General features: G+C 44.8%; 1 protein-coding gene across 1 annotated transcript; it reads left to right on the top strand.

The window, feature by feature from the left end:
- The first annotated feature begins 458 nt into the window (after positions 1–458).
- LOC110528627 (rhamnose-binding lectin) lies at positions 459–17,087 on the top strand. The gene is given in 19 exon segments (XM_090242239.1): positions 459–556; positions 788–823; positions 904–948; positions 1,089–1,224; positions 1,348–1,446; positions 1,448–1,464; positions 2,705–2,749; positions 2,850–2,985; positions 3,063–3,165; positions 6,236–6,298; positions 14,317–14,371; positions 14,452–14,496; positions 14,637–14,772; positions 14,899–15,017; positions 16,275–16,319; positions 16,420–16,507; positions 16,509–16,553; positions 16,631–16,738; positions 16,980–17,087. Coding segments are annotated over 18 exon segments (1,350 nt in total). The 5' UTR covers positions 459–525; the 3' UTR covers positions 16,737–16,738; positions 16,980–17,087.
- Positions 17,088–17,989: the final 902 nt, after the last annotated feature.

Below are 17,989 nucleotides of genomic sequence, written 5' to 3'. Positions count from 1 at the left end.
GATCAACAGGACTCCGTGTAGTAAAAGGGTCCAGGCCAATTGTCAAAAAATGTATAGTAGCCCACAGACGGGCCGACCTCGGGTGTGAAGGTAGGCAACAACACATCCGCCACGCTGATCCTTAAGACTGTGGAACAACAAGGGTGTGATCTAAGCCTCCTCCTGTCCTCCCTTTTCACCCATGACTGTGGCAACTCAATAATCAAGTTTGTTGACAACAGTGATAGGCCTGATTGCCATAGATGGCTACTTTAAAATGTTGGAAGACCTCAATGGCAATGTTCATGCCAAAATGGATTTCATCCATCTAGAGTCCTCTAATCTAATCTAATTCCATGAGACTGACTCAATAGCCAGGTTTTGACCGGCAAACGCCGGCCCCTAATTGCAATGAGGTGCACCTGGAGACAAATAGATACACCTGGGTAAATTAAGACATGTCACATAACACAAATACCAGGTGTATTGGATCGTGTTATCATCAGTTGCATTTTCTCTGTTAGTACCACTCCTGTACCTGGCATCATGTGCATTTTGAGACTGACGGTGGTCACATGTGAGTATACAAAATCTGTATCTGATGCAGATTAGAATTTAAATATATGTGACAATGTTTGTATTTGTGAGTAAAAATAAGTGTGTAATATTATTTGAGGGACATGCAGTTCCTTTTGGGCAAAAAGGTATTCAAAGCATGGAATATGAGACCAATGCTGAGTTGTAGCTTCATGGTCCAAGTGCATATGATGTTGAATGTTACTGAACTAGCTGTGTGATGTTGTTTCAGTGCTGGCTACAGCTTGCTGCACACTAACAGATGGAGGTACTGTATGTAATAATGATGATACTACTTAACCAAGCTAATGTGAGTGGTGTGTAATTCCTGTTTATTTGTCCTGGCAGCAATCAGCATCACATGTGAAGGCTCTGATGCTTTACTGCAATGTGGTAAGCTAGTCCACACTGCTGAACAGTGTACTCACCGACCACCTATGATCGTTTATACTGTAGATTAGCGTCACTAGCCCACACCATAGAGACCCATACTTGGCTCTCCTTCGTGCCTCACTGTTCTCCATCTCCCTCAGATGGAGGTAAGATCCATATCAAGCGTGCGAACTACGGTCGTCGTCAACGCGATGTGTGTTCTATTGGGCGCCCTGATCACCAACTCACAGACACCAACTGCCTCAGCCAATCCTCCACCAGCAAGATGGCAGAAAGGTACTAGAACCTGTAACTCCTTGGCTGTAGTGTAAACAACCACCAGCAAGAGGGCAGAAATGTGCTGGAACTTGTGTTTACCGGTATGAACTCATGTCCTCAACCTGTCTTTGAAACACACAGATGCAGTGGGAAGAGCGAGTGTATTGTCCCTGCATCCAATTTAGTTTTTGGAGACCCCTGTGTCGGGACTTATAAGTACCTGGACACCAAATACTCCTGTCCAACAGCAAGAAACAAGTCAGTCTCTGAATGTGTGCTAATAATATTTAGTGGTGGGCACCGATATCCTAATTTGGATTCGATGTATTGTCGGTATGACTGTGGCATGTTGGGATACTGTTTAATTCTCCTACCCACTTTTAATCTTATGAAAAAGTAAGCTCAGCTGATTGCTAGGAAATGAATATAATGGGTTGGTTCCCCTATGGTACCAGCTTATTAACTTTTGTTTCTCCAAGTGTAAACCACCCTCACATGCTAACTAACCCTAGCAAGCTGTGGATATCCAGCTTGTTTAGTTTGAGTAGCCTATAGGGAGGTCAGAGACCTGGCAGTGTGGTGCCAAGATGCCAAAGGAACTGGTAGTGGACTACAGGAAACTGAGGGCTGAGCCCGTCCCTGCCAGGAGGCTAAAAGGATTGGTATCAGCCCTCCGATCCTGAATTCTACACCATTGAAAGCTTCTTGACTGGCTGCATCACCACTAGGTATGGCATCTGACCACAAGGTTCTACAGAGGGTATCGCTTACGGCCCAGTACGTCGGAGGCCGCGCTCCCTGCATCAGGATTTCGACACCACGTGTGTCAGCAGGCCCTACATTGTCAATAACTCGCGCAACCCAAGTTATACTGGTCTCTGTTACTCCATAACAAATGGTACGGATGTACCAAGTCTGGAACCAACAGGACCCTGAACGGCTTCTACTTCCACCAAGCCATAACTGCTGAGTTACTACCCGACTCTCTGCATTGACCCTTCTTGCAGTAACTTTTGACTTGTCTCATATGCTGCTGCTGTTCCTTTAAATTGACATATCTAGCTCAATTAGCCAGCAAGAACATGGAAGGGTTAATCTGGTTTACCATGTTTCAGTGAACGGTAACTTGCTAGCGCAACTCCCACAGTTTTGTAGGGTTTATAGCCAATCTGACAGCTGGCACAAACTGCGTAGAAATACAGATTAGGTGTAGCAGGTCAACTTTATTTTTTCACCAGTTTAGGTCTAGCCAGCCAGTTTGCTTAACATGTTAGCATTTTGAGAACTGCTCATGAGGAAGTGAAACTAAAAGGTAACGGTGGAAGATGACGCGCCTCACTTCTTGTACTTTGGTTCATGCTAACGAGTTTATAATGACTTTTAAAAAATGCACCTGAAATCAACATTCCCTTTTAGTGCCCATCACTAACGCTTCACCAGGCTAATGTATGTCTTAATGTGTCTGGCCAGTGGTGTAACTCCTGTGTTGTCTTTGCAGTAAGCAGCATCATATGTGAAGGCTCTGATTCTCAACTACTATGTGGTAAGCTGGTCAACACTACCGTACAGTTTAATCATGTGGTGCCGTGTATATTAGTCACTAGCCCACACCAACACCCAGGTTTGTCCTTTCTCTTCCTCAGATCGAGGTGAGATCCGTATTCAGCGTGCCAACTATGGTCGTCGTCAACACGATGTGTGTTCCATTGGGCGCCCACATAAACAACTCAAAAACACCAACTGCCTCAGCCAATCCACCACCATCATAATGGCAGAAAGGTACGGAAACCTTCAGCGTGCATTTAGCTGTAGGAAGTCATTGGCTGTGGTGTTAACCTCTACCTGTTGACACACAGGTGTGATGGAAAGCGCCAGTGTATCGTCAAGGTATCCAACTCTGTGTTCGGTGACCCCTGTGTCGGAACCTATAAGTACTTGGATGTGGCTTACACCTGTGACTGAATGTGAGTTTTGTATATGTGCACATGACTGGGAACTAGAATTTGTATTTTATTTTACCTTTATCTAACTAGACAAGTCAGTTAAGAACAAATTCTTATTTTCAATGACAACCCACTGTTCAGTGGCAGAACGACAGATTGGTACATTGTCAGCTCGTGATTTGTACTTGCAACCTTTCGGTTACTAGTCCAACTCTCTAACCACTAGACTACCCTGCTGACGATTTGTCTTTCAGGATATCTTCCTGGGGAGCCTGAAGATGTACAAGGCTTCAGGGATATCTTCATCAGGTTGTGCTGTTTTCCTCCAACCTCCAAATCAACTTCAATGACCATTGTAAACCTGTGTAGATTGTTTAAGAAATGCTTCAACACCATTTCTGAACTGTGGTTGTTGGTCTGAATTAAATGAAGCGGCAGGAAGACGATACTAGTTGCCTCTTGTACATTAATAAATGTCACACCAATATTACTGAACATGTGTCCTTTATTCTCTCTTACAAGCTTTTCACCGGACTCATTTGTACCTGGGGCTAACGTGCCTTTGTCTTGATGTCTGTAATCTGTGCCCACCTTTAGGCAGTTGTAGGCAAGTTAAATACTCATTGTGATCACTTTCCTGACCACCTCAGACGGTATGATCTGGATGGTCAAACTATTTTTAAATCAATTGTACCCGGGTCTCAACTCACTGACAGGTAGTACTTATGACATCAGCAGCCTTAATGGTCCTAATTTGTATGCATCACCAGCTAATCTGGTCACAAAGCAGGCTGGGTAAGGCATTTTTATACAATGTGTAGTCCTTACAAACCTTGATTGCTAAGTGGTAGGCTCCTGATTCCAAGAACACAGGATGAGATGTTACTATCCTTTGTGCAAGCACTTCCAAGAGTTCATGAACAGTGAGCCTGGTGAAATTTGGGGAGCGCATCGTCAGTGTACCTTTGGTTCCTAGCGTGTTACGGCCTTCCGCACTATACACCCTCCCCAAAGGCGGCCAGCGACAGGATGATCAATCCTACGCTTGCGTCCCCATTCCCAATTAGTCATAGGAGTTGCCTTGTTGTTAGCCAACATCCCATGGGACTATGCATGGCAGGGGCGTCCTCCTCCCCGAGTCAAGCATTGTTGACCGCATATCTCCTGGCCCTCTCACTTCGGGGCCCAGCTGGGGTCTTTCCTCTTCATCCAGATCCACTGACTGCTGCCTTCGGCCGCCTCCGATATAGCTTTGCTTGCCGAGCTCTGGCCCTTAACTCCCAGGTCTCTAAGTAGCCTGGTTGTAGATGTTGCCACAACCTCTGCAGCCCACCTCCACTGGTCGGACTTCTGTGTTCCAGCCATGATGCCGTGCTTCGACAGTTAGATCGGCGTAGCGCAGATGTTTTCGTTCATAAGCCTCATCTACTGAGTCCTCCCAGGGTACTGTGAGCTCAATGATGAAGACCTTGAGTGAACGGGACCAGAGCACCATGTCAGGTCTTAGGGTGGTGGTTGCGATCTCCGAAGGAATCACAAGTTGCCGGCCACTGTCAGCTAGCATTTTCCAGTCGCGGGCTAAGCTCTTCGGTGGCCCCTTCGTGGCCTTTAACTTTCCAGGTAGCTGGGTGTTGTCGATGTACTGTAGGCTACTAATGTCTTTGCACAGCTGTTGCACCTGGTCTTTGTCCTTCAGGCTTGCATCATAACACATTCCAAGGCTTTTTACCGGCTGCTCAGACACTGTTGGGAGTTGGTCATCTCCGATGAATTTCAGGTCAGAGTTCTCCCTTCACAATTGAGATGCTGCGTGACTTGGCTGGTTTAATCTTCATACGGTCCCAGCTGATGTTCTTCAAGTTTTCTGAGCATTCTCCTGGTGCATGGGACTGGTGGTCAATGTTGTAATGTAGGCTCTGAGTGGAGGGAGGCGGAAACCAGTCGACTCGCTGTCCACCAGGAACCCATTTTAAGGATCTGATAACCTCCATTGCCATTATGAATGCCAACGGAGAAATGGTACATCCCGCCATTATACCTACATTCAGGCACTGCCATGAGGTTGTGTAGCAGAACTGCAGATCCTGGAAGTGGGACTTCACCAGGGTTGTGATGGTGTCCGGTATGTAGAAAAATCTGAAGGCAGACCACAGGAGTTCATGGGACACAGAGCCAAATGCATTGGCGAGGTCGAGGAAGACTACATGGAGGTCCCTTTTCTCCACCTTGGCCATTTGGATCTGGTGCCAGATCATGCTGGAATGTTCCAAGCAGCCAGAGAACCCTGATATTCCTGCCTTCTGTACAGATGTATCGACGTACGCATTCCTTTGCGGGTACTCGGCCATCCTCTGGGCAATGACCCTAAAGAAGATTTTACCCTCTGCATTCAGTAAGGAGATTGGGCGGAATTGGCTGATGTTCACTGCATCCTTCTCCTTAGGGATCAAGACCCCGCCTGCCCTATGCCACACTTTGGGTATTATCTTATTTTGCCAAGCCTCCAGAGGAACCTCAGGACGTCTGGTGCGTTCTTATACACTTTGTACGGGACTCCATTTGGCCCCGGGGCTGATGCTGTTCTTGCCTGTCGAACTGTGTTTTCCACCTCTTTCCATGTCGGAGGGCTGGTCTCAATATGATGTTCCGGGGGTTCAATGGGTGGCATATCTGATGGGATGGCCAGATGTTCATGTCGCTTTGAGTCAAAGTTTGTTGTTCTCAGGTGCTCCTCTAGGTCTTTCTTTGTTGTTTTTAGAGCTCCACTTTTTTCCTTCGTGAAGAGACTTTTAAGGAACTTGGAGGGATCTTTATAGAATCGAGTTCTAGTTTGTTCTTTCTTCCTTCTGCGTTTCTGTAGGTTCTCTGCTCTACGAAGGGAAGCCAACCGGGTTTTGATGTCAGCCTGAAGTGCCTCTATGCCCTCCTTTTCCACTTCCGAGGCCTTCTTCCACTGTTTCTTAAGCTGTCTCCTTTCTTGAACGAGGCGCTTGATTTCTTGTTGCCTCCTGGAAACTGTTGGGGTTGGAACCTTTCTCCTGCCTTTTGCCTCTTGCACTCCAAAGCTTTCTGCCCCGTACTCATAGATGTCCCCCATCTTCTCCAACTTCTTCTCCACTGTGCCTCGAAGTTTCGAGGGTCAAGATAAGGTCAGTATTCACTGTTTCTCACAACTTCTTGTTACTGGCGCCAGGCCACTTCACATATGGTCTGTGCCCTGGTAGTCTCCTCTCGACTGCAGGTCTGGGAGGCTGGGTGTGTTCCACTCCTGTTGTTGGTTCCACCTCAGTTGTTACTTCGGTGCTTGAGTTTACGTCCTCCATGACAGTGGTACCGATGCACTGCAAACTATGCCTCTGTCTCTCTTTACCCAACACCCCTTCTTCCCCTGGTGGATCCTCAACCCATGGTGTGATGTAACTTTCCTCCAACTACAGACACATACCTGCATCTGTTTGTGGCCCGCTGTTGCAGCGGAACTTGTGACAGTTGCTGTAGTGTTCTCTTGTGCTGTGCTCTCATTACTCGTAGTTGTTTCCGGTCCAGTCGTTACCATGTTGTCAGCCGATGAGTCATCTTCCGCCCCCGCAGACTCTAGGGGTATTCTCGTATGTTGACTTTCTGTAGCTAAAGCGGGTGTATCCAACATGCATGGGAAGCTACCCCGTGACTGTCCCAGTGGGGTCTATTCCCTCCTGTCAGCCGTCTCTCCGTGCCGCCACAAGGACTTTCCCCTGTTGTCAGCTGATCTTTCTCAGCAGTCACTGGACAAGTCCAGATATTCAGATTCCAAGAACACAGGATGGGATATTAATATCCTTTGTGCAAGCACTTCCAAGAGTTCATGAACAGTGAGCCTGGTGAAATGTGGGGAGTGCATCGTCAGTAGTGTACCTTTGGTTCCTAGGGTGTTTCGGCGTTTCACACTATACACCCTCCCCAAAGGCGGCCAGTGACAGGGTGATCAATCCTACGCTTGCGTCCCATTCCCAGTTAGTCATAGGAGTTGCCTTGTAGGAGTTGCCTTCCTGAACTGAATGTTACCGTGATGTGTGAATTCAGCCAGAGATGATTTCATCTCGTAATAAACTTACTAACAGCCTCTTATCCAGAGACACAAAGGGTCAAGGGCACATCGACAGATCTCCCACAATATCAAATGGGGACCTGACCGATACAGCCCTCTAAGAGCTGCCCCTCATACATCAGATTCCACTGAGGAGAAATCCATTTAATTCCCTGCCCCATGCACCACCAATGAAGAAGAAACATCCAGGCCAATGTAACAGCAAGGCCAACGATGTATGGAATTATGTCCATCTATGAGCATTTTAATGTGTATGCATTTGTACAAACACCTGCATGGCATTAGCCTCAACTGTATCAACAAAGCCCCTCAGTGTCATTCAAATGTATTTGTTTAATTTGGAGTTTATTTTACATCTGTCATTCTATCCTTCGCCCAGCAACTCCACTCCCCCTTATCTCCAATTCCACATCCCAAACCTCAGCTTCCCTTAGCCCATCCCACCTGTCTCTGCTGGCCACACACTTTGGATTTCTACGCAGCATATATATTTCAACTATGCTGTGATTAACATACAATTTCTATTGAATAGACTACAGATTGAGTTGAGAAACAGATCTCCAATAGTACTATATATAGGGTCAATTTTAGATCAATGTTTTGCATTTTCAACCATTCCTGAGAAGCTACTTGAGGGTAATACTAAAAGAAATGGTCAATTGATTCTGTATTCTCACAAATCTGCATTAGCCGAAAAGCACAAGTCTTGAATCAACTCATACACCCTGTACCATGGAATCGGTAAATCAAATAGATCTTCCCAACTATTTTGCAATCTAAATGACACTGATATCAACATCCTGGTCCTCAAATGAAACTGGTATACATTCCTATTTATGATATTTTTATTCCTCCAAGTTCTGATCATTTATATTTGGCAGACAGACCACTTCCCTACCTCCTCCTGCTGCCACAAGCCTCCATTTTTGGGGTAATGCTGTAGTCAATTGGTTATAATCTTGGACTGAGCAGACCTTTCCAGATAATTCTGATAACTCCATGAAAGACAACTCAACCGTTCCAATTTACAATATAATTTAAAAACAAAATAGCCTTTTCAAACTGGTTTCCCATAAATACAGGTCTTTCATCACCCAGCACATTTATATTCAGCCATAATATTTGTTCTATCTTTTCAGGGGGATGAATTTGAAATTGTAGCCAGCTCTGCAATTCTTGTTTGAGAAAGAGAGAGACTTTGAAAAAGGTATCATTTGCAGTCAATCAAAAATGAGACAATGAAATCTGTACACAGGCAAAAGGCTATTTAAACAGTGGATTAGCTTTTCTTAGTAGTTTACTTGAGAACCATTTAGGGTTCAAATACAACTTTTGAATAAGTGAAGATTCTAGAGATGTTTAGTGCTTTTATATTTAATAATCTCACAACACTCAAATCATATTCCTTATATAGCCAGGGTAGCCTAGTGGTTAGAGTGTTGGACTAGTAACTGAAAGGTTGCGAGTTCAAATCCCTGAGCTGACAATCTGTCGTTCTGCCTCTGAACAGGCAGTTAACCCACTGTTCCTAGGCCGTCATTGAAAATAAGAATTTGTTCTTAACTGACTTGCCTAGTTAAATAAAGGTAAAATAAAAAATCCCACTGCTGGTTTGCTTCTGAAGCTTAGCTAAGCAGAGTTGGTCCTGGTAAGTCCCTGGATGGGAGAACAGATGCTTCTGGAAGTGGTGTTGGAGGGTCATTAGGAGGCACCCTTTCCTCTTGTCTAAAACATATCCTAATGACCAAAGGCAGTAGGGTGCCGTCTTTTGGATGTGACGTTAAATGGGTGTCCTGACTCTCTGTGGTCACTAAAGATCCCATGGCACTGATCGCAAGAGTAGGGGTGTTAACCACAACGTCCTGGCTAAATTCCCAATCTGTCCTTCATACCATCATGGCCACTTAATCATCCCTGTTTTATAATTGGTTCACTCATCCCCCCTCTTCTACCCTGTAACTATTCCCCAGGTTGTTGCTGTAAATGAGTATGGGTTCTCAGACAACTTACCTATTTAAATAAAAATATACAAATGTATAAATATAGATATTCACACTGTATCTTGTCTGGTTTAGAATCCCAGATAAAGCTAAATATGTTTTGCTCATACGATTTGAAAAACAAATCATCAGGAGTAGGCAGCGCCATAAGTAAGTGAGTAAACTGAGATATGACTAAGGAGTTAATCAGGGAAAATGTTCCGTGAATAGCCAAGTATTACCTCTACATGGTTGCAGGATCTTGTCTGTTTTCTAATGAAATTAATTGTGTAGGACTCATTTAATATTTTTTTTTAATGAATACCAAAGCATTTCTACTTCACCGTCAGCCCATTTTTAAATATGAACTGCATAGTAATGTAAAAGTTGTATTTTTTTAAAGATCCAATACGTAATATTGTACACTTATCATGATTAGGTTTTAGTCCAGAGAGTCCAGAAAAGTTAGCTCGATCTTCAATGAGACATTGCAGGGATCTAGCTAGCAGATTAAATATAAAACTTGAGTCATCGGCATACATGGACACCTTTGTTTTTAAGCCTTGGATTTATAATCCTCTAATGTTGTTATTTGAAATGAATTAATAGCTAGCATTTCGAGAGCCATAATGAATAGATATGGTGACAGCGGACCCCCCTGTTTAACTCTTCTTGACAATTCAAAACTCTCTGAGAAGTAGCTGCTATTTACTATTATACACCTGGGGTTGCTATACAGTACTTTTACCCATTTCTAAGAGAATCACTGAAATTGTAAACATCCAAACATTTTATGAATACATTTGTAGTACGTAATTGCCTGTGGACCCTGCCACATATACGTCTCTTGTCTGGGCCATTGAATTGCGACTCCGTTTTTATCCCTATACTGAGATTCTGCTTGTTTGATCGCCTTGCGGAGGGATTAACTACATTGTTAAGTAGCGCGGTTAGGCTTGTCTTGTCATCCCTACAGGTCTAAACCAAAAACCCTGGATGAACGGAGATATTCCATACTGTAGCATTCGATGTCAGCAGAACGAACATGATGACCTGGTGGTGTGCAATGCCTAGCAGGTACGAGCTCCAAAAATAAATTAGGAAACAAAAAGACAAGACTGAAACTTTAATTGATGTCCGACAACTCAAACTTGAGTCGCGTGGTAAGGACTTCAGACTATCACAGACTGAAAAAGGCAATCCTGCTGTGCGATGCCCACCAAAACCTCCCTCTCAGACGAGCTTAACTTATTCTATGTTCGCTCCGCGGTAGACAATACCAAGTCATCAAGGAGAACTCTTGCTGCTCTGAATGACCAGGTGCTTCAAAGGATTTGATTGTTGACTTCTGGAAGCAGAGGATGGAACATACCCTGATCCACATCACTCCGGACTCGTCATGGACCAACATGACAACAGCGTCTCTACTTCCTAAGGAGGCTGACGAAATGTGGCATGCTGCCTCCTCTCTAAATACTACTACTGCACCACCGTCCTGAGGGGATGCATCATGGCCTGGTATGGCAATTCCTCCGTCCACAACTGCAAGGCAGCGGGTTGTGAAGTACATCACTGAGACCGTGCCCTCACCCATCCAGGACATCTGCCTGAGGAAGGCACGCAGCATTATCAAGGACCCCACACAAATCAACCACAAATTCTTCTCTCCCTTATCGTCGGGCAGACCTATATTGGTGCATGCAATCTGATTCCAACTGGCTTAGAGACCGTTTCTTTCTACAATCCATCAGACTACTGACTACAGATATTTTGCACATGTTATTGCAGGTGCAGCAAAATGTGCATGTTACAAGGTTTAGTTAAAGTGCAGTAATACCTAACATTACAAAACAATTAACACAAATCCCAAAAATTTTAATAAAGCAATTAAGAAATATCAGAATGAGCAATGTCAGGGTAAAAAAAATATGAATAAAAAATAAATATATATGCAGTATATATACACTGAGTATACAAAACATTACATAGACTGACCAGGTGAATCCAGGTGGAAGCTTTGATCCCTTATTGATGTCCTTGTAAAATCCACTTCAATCAGTGTACATGAAGGGGAGGTGATTGGTTAAACAAGAATTTTTAAGCCTTGAGACAATTGAGACATGGATCAGCAGGACTCTGTGCAGTAAAAGGGTCCAGGTCAATTTTCAAAATATGTACAGTAGCCCCCCAAAAATTGTCTGATGGACTTCTTCAGCTGACAGTCCGGTGTGCTCTGGACAGCTTGCGAGCCGCGGATTGCAGGCTAGCAGATGGGCATTCAGGGGACATCGCGACAGGGGAGCCAGTTGAAACCCCCTCGGGCGGATTACGTCAGTTGTCCAGTCGTGATGGATCGGCAGTGGCTGATTGACCTCTTCAGCTAGCTGGGAGATGGGCCTAGCATAGGCTTGCTCCAGGCTAATTGGTGGTTGCTTCGGGACAGAGACGTTAGCCAGGAGAAGCCAATCGGATAGCAGCTAGCTAGCTGCGATGACCTAGGTGAAAAGGTTCAGAGCTTGAGGTAGGAATCCAGAGATATGGAGAAAAAGAAGCCCGATTAGCTCTGGTTTTAGTCGGGCTGTGCAGACAGGCGAGAGATGTCCTTGGCTAAAGGTAGCTGATGACCACTAGCAGTGGCAAGCTGACTACTAGCTAGTAGCTAGTTAGCTGGCTAGCTTCTGTTGGGGGTTCCGGATCAAATGTAAAGAAAATAGCAGAATCATACCACATCACCAAGCTTGGACAATTGGTCTCAACCCCGCCCTTTGCAGCTGGGCAGACATACTGACCTCGGGTGTGAAGGTAGGCAACAACACCTTCGCAACGCTGATCCTCAAGACTGTGGAACAAAAAAGGGTGTGTGCTCAACCTCCTCTTGTACTCCCTGTTCACCCATGACTGAGTGGCAACTCAATCATCAAGTTTGCTGACAGCAGTGGTAGGCCTGATTGCCAACAACGACAAGACGGCATACAGTGACGATGTGAGGACCCTTACGGAATGGTGCCAGGAAAATAACCTCTCCCTCAATGTCAACAAAACAATGGAGATGATTGTGGATTACAGTAGACAGCAGAGAGAGCTAGTCCCCATCCACTTCTACGGGGTCGCACTGGAGAGGACGAAAAGCTTCAAGTTACTCGGCGTGCATATCACAATCAACCTGAAATTATGCATTCATAGAGACAATGTGATGAAGGCGCAACAGCGCCTACTCAACCTCAGGAGGCTGAAGAAATTTGGCTTGTCCTGTAAGAACATCATGAACTTCTACAGGTGCACCATTGAGAGGATCCTGTAGGGCTGTGTCAACGTCTAGTACGGCAATTGCAACCAAAGGGGTCCGCAAATGGCGGTGCGGTCAGCCCAATGCATCACCGGGAGCACACTGCCTGCCCTCCAGGACACCTACACTGCTCGGTGTCACAGATAGGTCAAGAAGATCATCAAGGACCTCAGCCACTCGAGCCATGGCCTGTTTATCCCGCTACCATCCAGAAGGAGGTGATAGTACAGGAGCATCAAAGCTGTGACCAAGAGACTGAGAAACTGGAGATAGAAGTTTCTTACTCCAGTCCATCGGACGTTGAAATATTCTCCTCTAGCCGGCCTCCTCCCAGCACCCAGCCCACACTTAGTCACTGTTAAAAGCAGGGTACTGGGTTGATACCACCTGGTACTCTACCCTGTACCATAGAGACTGCTGCCATATGTACATAGTCATTCAACACGGTTCATTTTAATAATGTTTACAATAGAGTACCTGTACTGGGGTTCTGTGGTCTCCAAACTGCCTTCAAGCGCAGCGGTCTCCCTTCACAGGAGTGGCAACTGGGAACATATAAATGCACAAAATGACTAGGACCAGCCTTTCTGTTCCATGGCGGTGAAGCCTGATAAGTAAAACACCCAAAGGGCTTCAACGTTGACGGGCAAGGCACCTGTCCAGCAGCCCTGAGAATGGACAGTTGAGAGGAAGAGGACACACACTCAGCCACCAGAACAACACATCGTAGGGATCGGACCATAGAGAATGATAGTCACAGTATATCATCTTTATATGTGTCCCATTATGGCGGACGTGAGCGCAAGGGCAGCTCCATTCAAATCAGATGTAATTACAGATGTAATTACATTTTATTAAAGTAGTCCATTGTCTTCTATAATTTCTATGAGTTGGCAAACAAACTTAAAGGCTGCACACCATCACAGAGTGTGTTGTTTGAAAAGGTACTGTATGAAGCCAAAGTTGGCAATTTAATGCTACCTACAGTTATGCAGTGTTTGCTCAAGAGTTTAATTAATTGGCTGATCCCTCCTGATTACCCGGATTGAATAATGGGGAGCGTTAGGCAGGATGCAACCTTTTGGAAGGTTCAGATAAAAATATGCTATATTGAACAAATATGTCTCCCCGACATGGAGATTAAGGAAATACGTTGTCTCTATTCCTGAAATGTATATCTGCAATGCTCAAAGGTTGTGCGACTGAAAGTGGTCCGTGTAATTCTTCCTTAACGAAGAAGCTCCACCTAGATGGCTACTGTGTTGGAAGCCCTCAGTGGCAATGTTCATGCCAACATGGATTTCATCCACCTAGAGTCCTCTATCTAACTCCATGAGACTGACTCAATAGCCAGGTTTTGACCGGCAAACGCCGGCCCCTAATTGCAATGAGGTGCACCTGGAGACAAATAGATACACCTGGGTAAATTAAGAGATGTCACATAACATAAATACCAGGTGTATTGGAGCTTGTTATCATCAGTTGCATTTTCTCTGTTAGTACCACTCCTGTACCTGGCATCATGTGCATTTTGAGACTGACGGTGGTCACACGTGAGTATACAAAATCTGTTTCTGATGCAGATTAGAATTTAAATATATATATGACAGTATTTGTGAGTAAAAATAAGTACATGTAATATGATTTGATGGACATTCAGTTCCTTTTGGGCAAAAAGGTATTCAAAGCATGGAATATGAGACCAAATGCTGAACTTTACTATAATACACTTAGTATAACTGAAATGCTTGAGTATAGAGCCCAATGCTGAGTTGTAGCTTCATGGTCCAAGTGCATATAATGTTGCTGAACTAGCTGTGTGATGTTGTTTCAGTGCTGGCTACAGCTTGCTGCACACTAACAGATGGAGGTACTGTATGTAATAATGATGCTACTACTTAACCAAGCTAATGTGAGTGGTGTGTAATTCCTGTTTATTTGTCCTGGCAGCAATCAGCATCACATGTGAAGGCTCTGATGCTTTACTGCAATGTGGTAAGCTAGTCCACACTGCTGAACAGTGTACTCACCGACCACCTATGATCGTTTATACTGTAGATTAGCGTCACTAGCCCACATCATAGAGACCCATACTTGGCTCTCCTTCGTGCCTCACTGTTCTCCATCTCCCTCAGATGGAGGTAAGATCCATATCAAGCGTGCGAACTACGGTCGTCGTCAACACGATGTGTGTTCTATTGGGCGCCCTGATAACCAACTCACCGACACCAACTGCCTCAGCCAATCCTCCACCAGCAAGATGGCAGAAAGGTACTAGAACCTGTAACTCCTTGGCTGTAGTGTAAACAACCACCAGCAAGAGGGCAGAAATGTGCTGGAACTTGTTGTGTTTACCTGTATGAACTCATGTCCTCAACCTGTCTTTGAAACACACAGATGCGGTGGGAAGAGCGAGTGTATTGTCCCTGCATCCAATTTTGTTTTTGGAGACCCCTGTGTCGGGACTTATAAGTACTTGGACACCAAATACTCCTGTGTCCAACAGCAAGAAACAAGTCAGTCTCTGAATGTGTACTAATAATATTTAGTGGTGGGCACCGATATCCATATTTGGATTCGACGTAGTGTCGGTATGACTGGCATGTTGGGATATTGTTTAATTCTCCTACCCACTTTTAATTTTGCAAAAAATTAAGCTCAGCTGATTGCTAGAAAATGAATATAATGAGTTGGTTCCCCTATGGTACCAGCTTGTTAATGTTTGTTTCTCTAAGTGTAAACCACCCTCACCTAACTAACCCTGGCAAGCTGTGGATATGCAGCTTGTTTAGTTTGAGTAGCCTATAGGGAGGTCAGTGTGGTGCCAAGTTGCCAAAGGAACTGGTAGTGGACTACAGGAAACGGATGGCCGAGCCCCTCCCTGCCAGGAGGCTAAAAGGATTGGTATCAGCCCTCCGCTCCTGAATTCTACACCATTGAAAGCTTTTTGACTGGCTGCATCACCACAAGGTATGGCATCTGACCACAAGGTGCAACAGAGGGTATCGCGTACGGCCCAGTACATCAGAGGCCGCGCTCCCTGCATCAGGATTTCGACACCACGTGTGTCAGCAGGCCCTACATTGTCAATAACTCGCGCAACCCAAGTTATACTGGTCTCTGTTACTCCATAACAAATGGTACGGATGTACCAAGTCTGGAACCAACAGGACCCTGAACGGCTTCTACTTCCCCCAAGCCGTAACTGCTGAGTTACTACCCGACTCTCTGCATTGACCCTTCTTGCAGTAACTTTTGACTTGTCTCATATGCTGCTGCTGTTCCTTTAAATTGACATATCTAGCTCAATTAGCCAGCAAGAACATGTAAGGGAAGTGTCTCAAGCTTATTTGATGCTTGTGCACTTAATCTGGTTTACCATGTTTCAGTGAACGGTAACTAGCTAGCGCAACTCCCACAGTTTTGTAGGGTTTATAGCCAATCTGACAGCTGGCACAAACTGCGTAGAAATACAGATTAGGTGTAGCGGGTCGACTTTATTTTTTCACCAGTTTAGGTCTAGCCAGCCAGTTTGCTTAACATGTTAGCATTTTGAGAACTGCTCATAAGAAAGTGAAACTAAAAGGTAACGGTGGAAGATGACGCGCCTAACTTTTTGTACTTTGGTTCATGCTAACGAGTTTATAATGACTTTTAAAAAAATGCACCTGAAATCAACATTCCCTTTTAGTGCCCATCACTAACACTTCACCAGGCTAATGTATGTCTTAATGTGTCTGGCCAGTGGTGTAACTCCTGTGTTGTCTTTGCAGTAAGCAGCATCATATGTGAAGGCTCTGATTCTCAACTACTATGTGGTAAGCTGGTCAACACTACCGTACAGTTTAATCATGTGGTGCCGTGTATATTAGTCACTAGCCCACACCAACACCCAGGTTTGTCCTTTCTCTTCCTCAGATCGAGGTGAGATCCGTATTCAGCGTGCCAACTATGGTCGTCGTCAACACGATGTGTGTTCCATTGGGCGCCCACATAAACAACTCAAACACCAACTGCCTCAGCCAATCCACCACCAGCATAATGGCAGAAAGGTACGGAAACCTTCAGTGTGCATTTAGCTGTAGGAAGTCATTGGCTGTGGTGTTAACCTCTACCTGTTGACACACAGGTGTGATGGAAAGCGCCAGTGTATCGTCAAGGTATCCAACTCTGTGTTCGGTGACCCCTGTGTCGGAACCTATAAGTACTTGGATGTGGCTTACACCTGTGACTGAATGTGAGTTTTGTATATGTGCACATGACTGGGAACTAGAATTTGTATTTTATTTTACCTTCATTTAGCAAGGCAGTTAAGAACATCCTTCCTTTCAATGACTGCCTAGGAACAGTGACTGCCTGTTCAGTGGCAGAATTAAATATGTGTTCATTGTCAGCTCGTGATTTGTACTTGCAACCTTTCGGTTACTAGTCCAACTCTCTAACCACTAGGCTATCCTGCTGACGCTTTTGTCTTGCAGGATATCTTCCCGGTGAACGTGAAGATGTACAAGGCTTCTGGAATGTCTTCATCAGGTCGTGCTGTTTTCCTCCAACCTCTAAATCAACTTCAATGACCATTGTAAACCTGTAAACAATTTCTGAATTGTGGTTGTTGTCTGACTTAAACGAAGCGGCAGGAAGACTATACTAGTTGCCTCTTCTACATTAATAAATGTCACACCAATATTACTGAACATGTGTCCTTTTCTCTCAAGCTTTTCACCGGCTTCGTTTGTACCTAGAGACTAATGTAACTTTGTCTTGATGTTTGTATTCTGTGCCCACCTTTTAGGCAGTGGTTGACAAGTTAAATACTCATTGTGATCACTTTCCTGACCACCTCAGGCGGTATGATCTGGATAGTCAAACTATTTCTAAATCAATTGTACCCGGGTCTCAACTCACTGACAGGTAGTACTTATGACACCAGCAGCCTTAATGGTCCTAATTTGTTTGCATCACCAGCTAATCTGGTCACAAAGCAGGATGGGTAAGACATTTTTATACAGTTTGTAGTCCCTACAAACCTTGACCGTTAAGTGGTTGGCTCATGAACCAAATGTTACCGTGATGTGTAAATTCAGCCAGACTTTCATCTCGTAATAAAAATATACTTGCAGGGAAGCTGCCCAACTCCATCACATTAGTCATCTAACAGCCTCTTAGCCAGAGACACAAAGGGTCAATGGCGCGTCGACAGATCTCCCACTGTCAAATGGGGACCTGACCGATACAGCCCTCCAAGAGCTGCCCCTCATACATCAGATTCCACCCTGAGGAGAAATACATTTAATTCCAATTCCCTGCCCCATGCACCACCAATGAACAAGAAACATCCAGGCCAATGTAACAGCAAGGCCAACGATGTATGGAATTATGTCCATCTATGAGCATTGGAATGAGTGTGCATTTGTACAAACACTTGCATGGCATCAGCCTCAACTGTATCAACAAAGACCCTCAGTGTCATTCAAATGTATTTGTTTTA

Source organism: Oncorhynchus mykiss, chromosome 7 (genome assembly GCF_057628025.1).
Source record: "Oncorhynchus mykiss isolate SJ-2025 chromosome 7, ASM5762802v1, whole genome shotgun sequence".
In the NCBI taxonomy this organism is placed as follows: domain Eukaryota; kingdom Metazoa; phylum Chordata; class Actinopteri; order Salmoniformes; family Salmonidae; genus Oncorhynchus; species Oncorhynchus mykiss.
This window is presented reverse-complemented; position numbering and strand designations above follow the sequence as displayed.